At 50.6% G+C, this 10196-nt stretch overlaps 1 protein-coding gene across 2 annotated transcripts in view; it reads left to right on the top strand.

Annotated features, from left to right (window-relative positions):
• Positions 1 to 4279: 4279 nt before the first annotated feature.
• The window catches only part of Ssuh2 (ssu-2 homolog (C. elegans)), a 20382-nt gene continuing 14465 nt past the window's right edge, over positions 4280 to 10196 (top strand). For both annotated transcript variants that reach the window (XM_005364983.2, XM_005364982.2), the window contains exons 1-3: positions 4280 to 4307; positions 8116 to 8214; positions 8681 to 8762. In XM_005364983.2, coding sequence (XP_005365040.1) covers positions 4280 to 4307; positions 8116 to 8214; positions 8681 to 8762 — 209 coding nt within the window. The remainder of the gene's footprint in view (positions 4308 to 8115; positions 8215 to 8680; positions 8763 to 10196) is intronic.

The following is a 10196-nucleotide window of genomic DNA, read 5'->3' as shown; positions in this document are numbered from 1 at the left end:
AGCCATCTCCCTACCCCTGGAGCATCAGTTTGATGCTAGATTGTACCCTTAAAAAATGCCACAGTGGGACATGCTACTTGTGTTTTTTAATGACATTTTTAAGTCCACAGCCACCATCTTCCTGTATAGTTTATTGTTAACAAGAATTGAGCCCTTCCCCTGTCACAGCTCAACCCTGAATAATGGAAATTCTGGGTAAATCCTCAAGTAGTGATGGGGGTCACGATGGGGTCAGAAGAGGCGAGGCAGAAAACCACATACCTTTGTTCGAAAGTCCTGGAATTGCTCAAATTTCACGCAGCCCTGGAGGAGATTCTCCATGATTGCAAAATGACCCATTCTCAGCCCTGCTGTAAAGATGATTACATCTTGTTAGATCTGTGTGCCTTGGGGGTGGAAAGTGAGGATGGTCCCTGGGGCTGGAAGCTGGGGACCTCATTAAGCTCCCAGCTTTCTGTGAGTTTTCATCTGAGCCGAAGAAAGTCCCACTCAGAGGGAGCGAACCTCAGGAAAAAGCTCGATTCCACTGACTCACTTTGTTTGTTTTGAGGCGAGGTCTTTGCTTTGAAGCCCTGACCTGTATAGAACTGACTGTATAGATCAGGCTGTCCTTGGTCTTGTAGTGATCCTCCTCCTTCAGTTCCTGGAGCAGTTAGAGACACTGTTAGTTAGTGTTTATTGATTATTGATGCGACCCTGTTAAGGAGGGAACGATCAGTGAGTGTATTATACCAGTCCGGCTGTCTGCATCTAGTGGGTTTTAGTATAGACTGCTCAAGCTGGAATCAGTGGTGTCTTGTAAAACCATCTACACTCAGGGTTCTGCCTTATGTAGGCTTGACCAGGGCTCCCCAGAAGGAGCCTAGATTCACATATTCACATATTTGACACCTGTTCACCTACAAAGAAATAAGAGCCCGGGACCACCCCCAAGGAAGTGAATTAAGTGGGAATTCCAGACAGATGTGGTGGCCACCCTTTGAATGGAGAAAGGCCAGTGCTTGTGTACTACCTGGAGAGGTTTTAGTTTCAGGGAGGAAGTGGGCAGGCAGGGGGTGGGGTGGGGTGGGGGCAACGGGCTAGCAAGCTCAGGCAGAAAGCAAAGTTGAACAGGCAAACCTGTGTTCACAAATGGGCTCCAAGCATGGTCTACGTGACTCTGAGGCCACACGCTGTGTTCTGCTACTGGATTAAGCCTTAAGCTTTGGCCAGCTGCTTTGCCATAACCCAAAAGCCTGGGGAGAGGAGACAACAGCCCCCTTTAGATTCTCTTCCACCAGCTTGTCTTGAGATTACTCTACAGCTTCTGTCCCAGGATGGTCTTTAAAATACACAAAGACACCTTTAGATGCACCCCCAACCCATGCTTCTAGGCATCCCCCTTCCCATCGTATTAAAAAACAGCCACATGAGATGGTTTTTCGGCTGCCATTCCAGAGCTCAGCCTGATCCTAATACTCCCTGCCACCATGGCATCCCATGAGATCCGTGGTCTGAGCAGAGGATACCACACAGAGTTGATTTCCACAGGAGCAAGGTGCTCAGATACTAGCCTATGGAAGAAAGCAGCTCTTGAGATTTCTTTCTCAGGGGCTCAGTGTGAGACGTCAGGAAGAACTCAGTAGAGTCTGGGTACTTGACAGCTGTGGTGCTGGACCAGTGGCGGGGCCTGGGTCGTGTGGAGGAGCTGCCTTAAACCCCAAGGGTGCAGAAGGATGCAGATTGCCTGGTACCATGCTGGAAGTGATCTATTTTCCCACCCTGCCCACCCTGGAGATGGTGGCAGGAGGTGGTACACCTTTAACCTTAACACTGGTCTGAGTTCTCACATGGGCAGTACTTGTCCTTGCTCGCAGCATAACAGCGACATGATGATGGATGTGATTGGTCCCAACTCACTCAGACATGCTACTGCACACAGTATCTTCTATTAACACCTAAGCAAGATTAGAAGGTTCTATCGGCTCCCCCACCCGTGCGTGGCAGGCAAGAGCTCTACCATTGAGACATAGACCCATTTGTCCATGTATTTTAAGAGCTATTATGAATTCTTAAACTTGGTGAGGGCAGAGGATAGCAAAGGACTTGTCACTCTCGCTGTCCAGTGCTTCCTGGTTCCTAAGAGGCAGCAGCTACCATCAGTTTTGCAGCCTTGAGATTTCTGTCACTCCTAATACTCAGCTCTACTTAATATTCTGTTCCTTCCTGTTTGCTGCTGAAACCACTCGCTATGGATGCTTCTTTCAAATGCCAAAGGAGTTTAGGCAAGCATGGCTTGCCGAATGAAAGGCCCCAGATAAAACGGTGGGGCACTGTAGCTGTGCTAGGGCTGTGCTCATTGATCTGTCTGTCATCTGTATTCCTGTCCGTTGATCTACCATTTGTCAGGTTTAAACTCAGATGTGCTTGCACACATACGCAGAGATATAAGCACACAAATCTCTGGTCATTATGTAGACACTGATGGCACGTCCCCTGGCTTGGAATCATGCTCACTGAGTCCCCAATCTGCATTCCTTCTGCAGGGAGCTGTTCTTACTCCTATATCTGCAGAGATACAACATTTAAAATTCTCACAGGGAGGAACTTCAATCCTCCTACCCATTAAAAACCTACCTGTGAGAATTGAGTTGTCTGTATTTTTGTTCATTTGTTTGTTTTTGGTTTTCAAGACGGGTTTCTCTGTGTAGCCCTTGTTGTCCTGGAACTGGCTCTGTAGACCGGGCTGGCCTTGAACTCAGAGATCTGCCTGCCTCTGCCTTCCGAATACTGGAATTAAAGGTATGTGCAATCATTGTCAGGCAAGTTGTCTGTTTTTTATGTCAAGTTTGGGTATCATTTTTGCTGTGGATCTCTGGCGTCCTCCTGAGGGTGACAGTGAGTAAGGAGAGAAAGGCAGCAGGGAAAGCCAAGGCAGCTCGCACAGCACAGGAGCGGCCTCTTGGCACTGTGGCCACCCGAGGCAGGCTTTACAGAGTGACCAGGAGCCTGGGAAGGAGTGGCATGATACATCCCCACGGGTACTGGTGGGCAAGTCAGGTCCAACCAGAGCAGCATGACCTTGGTTAGGGACCCTCCCAGGCCCAGAGGAAGCCTTGCCAAGGCCACAGGGAGAATGGGACCAACTTTCAAGCCGTCTACATTTATCAGTGGGAGACCAACTTTGGTGGGCAATATTTAGACTCACCTGGAGGAGGAATGGCCTTCCAAGGGTGAGGGATGAAGAATTTGGGGGACTCACTGTCAAAGGCTTGTAAAGACCTTTCCAAGTCTACAGATGGCGCTAGAGAGATGGCATAGTCAGTAAAGCACTTCTGTGGAAAAATGAAGATGAGTTCAATCCCCAGATGTCGTGGTGTGACCTTGTAACTCTAGTGATGGTGAAATGGGAGGCAGAGAGAGCATCCCTGGCCAGCCAGCCTAGCCTGCATGGTGACATTCTAGGCCGATGACAGACTGTCTCAAATAAAAAGTGGACAGTGTCTGAGGCTGTCCACCAGAGATGGTCCTTAGCCTTCACCACATTTGTGTATACATGGACATACATACATACATACATACATACATACATACATACATACAATCACCCACTCACCCACCCACCCACAAACTTACACAGACGTATACAACTCAGACAGACCTGGGGCTCAGTTCAGTGCTAGGCTTTGCCTCAAATGCCTGCGGACCTGGCTTCTAGCCCCAGAACACCTCCCCAAACAACCCCATAGGTAGGTAGAGTGGTATCAGGATGAACCACACACCCTAGGTGGGAACCCGGCTTTGACTGTGATGTGCTGTGTGTTCTCCTGCTCCAAGCTTTCAAGGACACAAGAGACTGCTGCCCAGACTTCAGAGATCCCAGCCAGTGCACCTATGTGATCTCACCAATGAGGGGCAGTCTCCTGTGGTTGTCAGCCAGCTCCCTGTGCTTTTCTGGGATGTAGAAGCCTGCCCCTGACCGGTGCATGGAGTGGCCTACTTGGGTTTGTGTCAGGCAGAAGATGGTTCGAATCCTAGCTGGGAACAATGACAGGGTGTAAGCTCCCCACACAGAGTGCAGCAGGGACCCAGGTCTCTAGCTTGGCAAATTAAAGGTTCTTGTGGGACACTCAAGGAGCTGGGACATAGGGCGGGGCTCTGCTCTGACGGATGCGTGGCAGCTTTGCCTCTGCTGTGTGTAGAATGGTAACAATGGGCTGGGAGGGGCCGAGGGTAGTCCCTCAGATTGGAACCTCAGCCCTGAAGAATGCAGACTCTCACTTGGCTGGACACTTTGACCATGGACCTGGATCCGAATGAGGATGACAGTGAGTAGAACCTAGGGGGGAAATGGGTCACCTCTGCAGCCAGCACTGGACGAGATCTGGCTCCACATCACTTGCCTTCCTTTAGCATCTGTCTTGATACCTCTTCCTTCCTTTTTTCTTTGCTCGGGAAAGACAGAGGGTGGCAGCCAATAGCCCCTCTATTATATCCTTTAGAGCAATGGGCAGAATGCCACAGTTACCTCAAGGGCATCTCCCTTCCTATCATATGCCCTGTCCATGTTTGTCTCTCTTTTCTCTAGGTGATAGTGACCCTCCCTCTCCCCCTAATCCAGCCAAACAGAAGCCTGACCCTCAGGATTTTTCTGTCTCATTCCTAGATGCAGCTAATGTACAATGTCACTGGCCAAATCTTTACACACACCCTCTTGCCTGTCACAGTCCTGGTCACCCCGGTCTGTCATTAGCAGGATAGAAATACAATGGGACCGAAGAGCCGCTTAAAACCCAAGAAAGGAAACAGGTTTCAGAGGAAAGAGACTATGTTTACATGAAAGAACGTTTGCTTCCTGACTCGGTACAGGCAATGCAGTGGTGGTCATGGCAGCAGCAGGTGGAGAATTGGGGGATATGGTTCAAATCCTGGCTCTGAGTTAGATTGACTGTGTGGTCTTGGGCCAAGACACCTAATGTCTCCAAGCCTCCATTTCTGCATGTGTAAAAGGAAATTGGACCAGGAGGTCTGAATGTGGGGACCATGGGGTATGCGTACAGTGTCGCTGAATTGCTTTCTAGGTCAGCATTGAGGGGCTTGCCACTTTTCTGGGAATCCTAGAGAAGTCTGTGAGCCAAGCATATCTCCATGGACCCTGGGACTGAAAGACTTCTCACACTCAGTGACATCTTTTTTCTTTAAGCTGTGGCTCTTTAGCAGACTTGGAGTTTACAGATGGCACGTCCCTTCCCGCTGTTTAGGCTAGCAAGTCGGGTCTGGATTCAGATCCAAGCTCTGCCTCCAGATTGCTGGGTGATTCAGCTCAGCCCACTCGAACTTTTTGGACTTCATTTTTCAAGGCTGTATGGTTTGAAACAGAGAGCCGAGGGACCTAGGGGCGGGGGAGGGGGGAGGTGTTAGGAGAACTGGAGGAAGAGAGGTCTGAATGTCTCTTTAAAGCTTAAGCGACGATGTAGTCACACACACACACACACACACACACACACTCATGCACACATGGGGTGCTTTGCACACCTAACACTCGTATGTGCCTACTGAATGCCTGCTCTTCTCAGTATTCTAGAGGAGCACCCATGCATGGAAGGGGATGAGAGTGGCATGTGATGTGATGGGCAGGTGTGCATTGAGATCCCGGTGCTCTGGAGAGGATACCGCTGGGATCCCGTTAAGACAGAGAAGGTTCTGAGCCAGAGAGAATAGCATTGGGAAAGATAAAAGATGAGAGGGCTTCCTCTCCAAGAACCATTCTTTTCATGCAAAAGAAAATTAGTTTGTGACTGGCAAGCAGACTCCACCTCCCCATCTGTCTTTGCAAGGCAAATCTTGGCAGCAGATTACTTGGGGACTTGGAGACAGATGCCAAGGCCCTGGGGACAAGGAGGCAGGGCTTGAGCTATGAGCACTTCTTTCTGCTCTGCCTGTGTGGACTGGTGGCCTCAGGTTGAACCTCTGGGCCTCATTTTGCAGTTGCACGAGTGGGAACATGCAGCAGTCGTGGCTTGGGGAGGCCACCTCTGTGGGAGCTTAGACAGTGCCATGTGCAACAGGGTGAGGTGCTCAGCCAGACAGGTGCCCCCAAACTCACCCCAATGCCCTGGGGACAGTGTGGCACAATGTAGGTGACCGCCATAGTTCTGCTGTGCTCCTCCCGTGGTACAGGAAATGTGCCCTTCTGGGGGTCAGCCTGGAGTCCTTTCTTGTTTGGGTGGAATGGGGGTATAAATTTAGCACTGAGGTACCGGGACAGCCCCAGAGGTCAGGGTCACTCCAGGGTGATGGATGGGGCTTGAGTCACCCACCTTCCATTCTTCCCATCATCCTGTCCTTTATTTGGTCTCTAGGAGGTCACTTCAACCACATGGCCTTTCTCTGTCTTCCCTTCAAGGGACGGAGATTGGTGCCCTAGTTGACCCAAGGCTGCCTGATAGCCAGGGCCATCCCAGGAGACAGAAGTGGCCTTTCTCGCTACACTTGACATTTTCCTTGCTGTTTTCTAGTTTAAAGGAACACACATCAAGATCAGCCCAGGGAGAGAGTGGCTTTTATGTGCCAGGCTCAGGGCTGGAGGCTGTCACACACGGTCCCATTATGTGGGTGTCAGTTTCGATCTGTGTGACACCTGGGAAGGCATGGCATGCTGGAGAGCCCAGGACCATAGCCACACACAGCCATGATGGCCCTTGATCCCTTTGATTCTGGGCTGGCATATACTCAGCACTGACTTTAATGTTTACTGAGCTCTTGGGAATGACAATGGATGGCCACATGTGAATCCTGGCTTAGAAAAGACCCCCATTCCAGCCTCCACCTTCCTGACCCTCTGAGGGTCCTTCCCTACACGTGACTATTTCCATCAACTGGCTTGTGAGGGTCCAAGGAAGGTGGCAAGATACAGCTTAGCAGCCAACCCGGATGCCCACTTCACTCCCTACAAAACACTGGAGTGGGGCAAAGCTACACTTACCTGTCAAGGTGCGGCTGCTTTCATGGCAGCAGTGACGCCCAGTAAGCGAGACTGGGATTGTTAAGCCTATGGAGTCCAAACACCTCTCTCCTACCTCTTTACAGAAGACAGTGGCTGACTCTGGCAGCTAAGCAGTGAACTCATCCAAAGCAAAACCTTTCGAAAAGCTTGGGACCCTGCCACTTTGTATCACTGCCACCCCTCTTCCCACTGAGAAGGGCACTCCCTCTAGCTACAAACCCACCCCTGCATGTTTTCTGCCTTGAAAAGAAGGATTAGAGATACAGGTAGCTTGTCTCACTATTAGAGAAGAGCCTTGCTAACTTGGAGGGTGTCAGGGAGGAGTATCAGTCTTTATGACATTCTCTTTTTCTCCCGTCACTGTCCCCAGCCACATGTTGCAATCTTCAGCAACCCTAAGCCCTCCCTTCCAGGAGAACCTGGCTGCTCTCCTGGAGAGCGATACTGTAGTCGGAGGTTGTTTGTTTGTTTCCCAGTCACCCAAACTTCCGAAATAATCACACAGAAACTATATTATTTAAACCGCTGCTTGGCCAATCACTTAAGCATATTGCTAGCTAGCTTTTATATCTTTGGTTAACCCACTATTATTATTTCATATTTTACCATGAGGCTCGTGGCCTACTGGCAAGGTTCTAGCTGGCAGCTTGCACCTTTCTCCTCTGGCAGCTCCATGACTTCTCCTTGACTCCTCCTACTCTCTCTCTATCTCTTCTAGCCTGGCTATATTCTGTCAAACCACTGGCCGAAAGCATCTTCTTTATTCATTAACCAATAAAAGCAACGCATATACAGAAGGACTTCCCACACCACGAGACCTGGTTAGCATTCTGCTCACCATTTATATTAGCCATAAAATTTAATTTTGGTACAAGTAACAATCTAGAGGGTTCTCTGATGTTTGTCCTACAGTGGGGATCAGACTTGTGTGTGGTGGGGGAAACTCTCTTTCACTAAGTCACACCCTCAGCCCAATCCAGGGTTTGGAAGAGGCGCCTTCCCCAAAGAATGAGGTGTTTTGTGTGTACCCACCCTCGGTTTTCAGTTTCCCCTGAATTCGCTGCAGATTCTGCCCCATCTCCTTGGCTGCTACAAAGTTTGGCACTGTCCTCTTGGTGTCTTTACGGCAGGTGTGGCTGACCTCAGTTTTGAGGCTGAGAGTCCTGTGGCGCCCCCTGATGAGCTCCTGGAAGGACTCCCCAGCTATGACTGGCTTCTTCAAGGGCGCGGTGAGTCAGAGTGGTCATGGTTTCTACAGCTTCTTTCAGGAGCTCTTGCTGGTTGGGGGGGGGGGTAGATAGGTCAGTGCTGAGATAGCTCTCATTTCTCCTAGGGTATTGAGACATGTGGGGAGTGGGATTTGATAGAGAGTCGGCAGTGTTCTGTGACTCTGAACCTTCTGCTACCCAAACGATGCTGGTCTTAAAATTCCTATTCTGTTTGCTGGAGCCAGCCCTTTCTACTTCTCTCTTCTCCTCCTCTTCCTTCTCTCCCCCTCTTCTTCCTCCTCCTCCCTCCCTCCCTCCTCCTCCTCCTCCTCCTCCTCTTCCTTTCTCTTTAATAGCACAAGCTGGCCTTAGAACTCACTCTGTAGTCCAGGCTAACCTTAAACTAGCACCAGGCCAGCCTTTTCTTTCACTGCATCAACACGTGTTCTTCTAAGCTGTGGTAATGTCTTCCCTCCCTCTTCTCCAGGAGGACAGGTCTTCTTTCCATCCCTAGAGTCCCTGGGAAGGTGCCAGGAGCCTGCATCTTGGTCCTCAGTCCTGGAGCATAGGTGAGTCTCAGTGCATTTCCACATGCTCCTGTTGCCCCATGGGAACTCTCTTTGGATGCTCTGACCCTGCCTCCGCCACTGAAATACCCTCCGGTGATACACTCCATTCCAGACTCACTGAACCAGATCTCCCTGGGGATATGGCCTGGGAATCTTCAGCGTGTTGGGTTCTTCAGCAGTGGAAACCACAGACAGTATCAGGGCTTTGCAAACTCTGGCCTCTGGGTCAAACCCAGCCCCTAGGCTGTTTTCTGTGAGTCCTGTGATACTGGAATCCAGCCACAGTCATTTGTGTGTACATTGTCCATGGCAGCCTTTGCCCTGCCACTGCGGAGTTCAGTAGACCCATGCCTGTCTGGCTCATGCTGCTCAAATATTAACTCTGGTTCTCTGTTGCTGAAGTTCTCCACCCCATCCTCCCAATCTCTATCTTGGTGGCGGACGCGAGGAGGGGTGATGTACACCCTTTTTGTTTCGAGAAAACTTGTCACAGAGCTCTGGGTTCCAGCCAGCTCTGTGCCAAAGGGATGTGGTGAGGCCCCCTCCCAAATGCACCTTGTGGCTCAGCATGTGGCCTGCCTAAAGGAGTCTTCCAGAGTCCCTGTCACTCTGTGTGCGTACACTTCTGTTCTGTATCTGCATCTCAGTCCTAGCATGAACCCATGTGACACTGAGTGGCTAGCTCTGTTGCTCACATGGGACCCTCTACTAGGCCTGGCTGTGCTGGGAGTGGTGAGATTTAGGAATAGGGAGAAAATGGTTTTCCAGGCATCGGGGAGACTGTGCCTGTGGGAAGGAGGGAGGTAAAGAGCAGAAGGCTCCTTACTGAGGTGTTTTGGGGAAAGACATTAGCAAGGAGGTGCCTGGATCTCAGGGAGAAAGCTTTTCCAGAGAAGGGGCTGGAGAGTACCCACTCTATCACACTCAGGCTGTGGTCTGGGGACCAGCCCTCAGTTAGTTATCGTGCATGCTCACAGCTCTTCTGACAAAGATCCGGGTCCCTGAGGTCATTTAGTCTGTTTCTACCATAGGACGAAGGAGCATCATCTCTAGACCTCAGTTTCCCACACCTGTAACAGCAGGGCCATTCATCTACTACAGTCTGAAGATGAGATAGCCTGGAGGCTCTTGTGCCAGAGACTTCATCTCCCGCTTTCCCCCTCACTGAAGGGCTTTGAGTAGTGATGGATCCTGAGGGCACCAGCCTGGTCGTTGGTTTCACCCCTTGCGAGCACAGCTGCATGGACTTTTGGGAGGTGGTGGAAACTGTTGAGGGTGGATCTTATTGGAGGAAGCAGGTCCCTGGCTCCTTCCTGTTCTCTCTGCTTCTTGTCCTCCAGGGCAGCTTCTGTGCACCCCCACAGGCTCCCACCATGGCTCTCTGCCTCACTGTGAGCTCAGAAGCATGGAGCCAAGTGACCATGGAGACTGTCA

The sequence above is a fragment of the Microtus ochrogaster genome, unplaced genomic scaffold (assembly GCF_000317375.1).
Source record: "Microtus ochrogaster isolate Prairie Vole_2 unplaced genomic scaffold, MicOch1.0 UNK1, whole genome shotgun sequence".
NCBI classification, from domain to species: domain Eukaryota; kingdom Metazoa; phylum Chordata; class Mammalia; order Rodentia; family Cricetidae; genus Microtus; species Microtus ochrogaster.
Note: the sequence above shows the minus strand (reverse complement) of the source record. Positions and strands in the feature narration are given on the sequence as shown.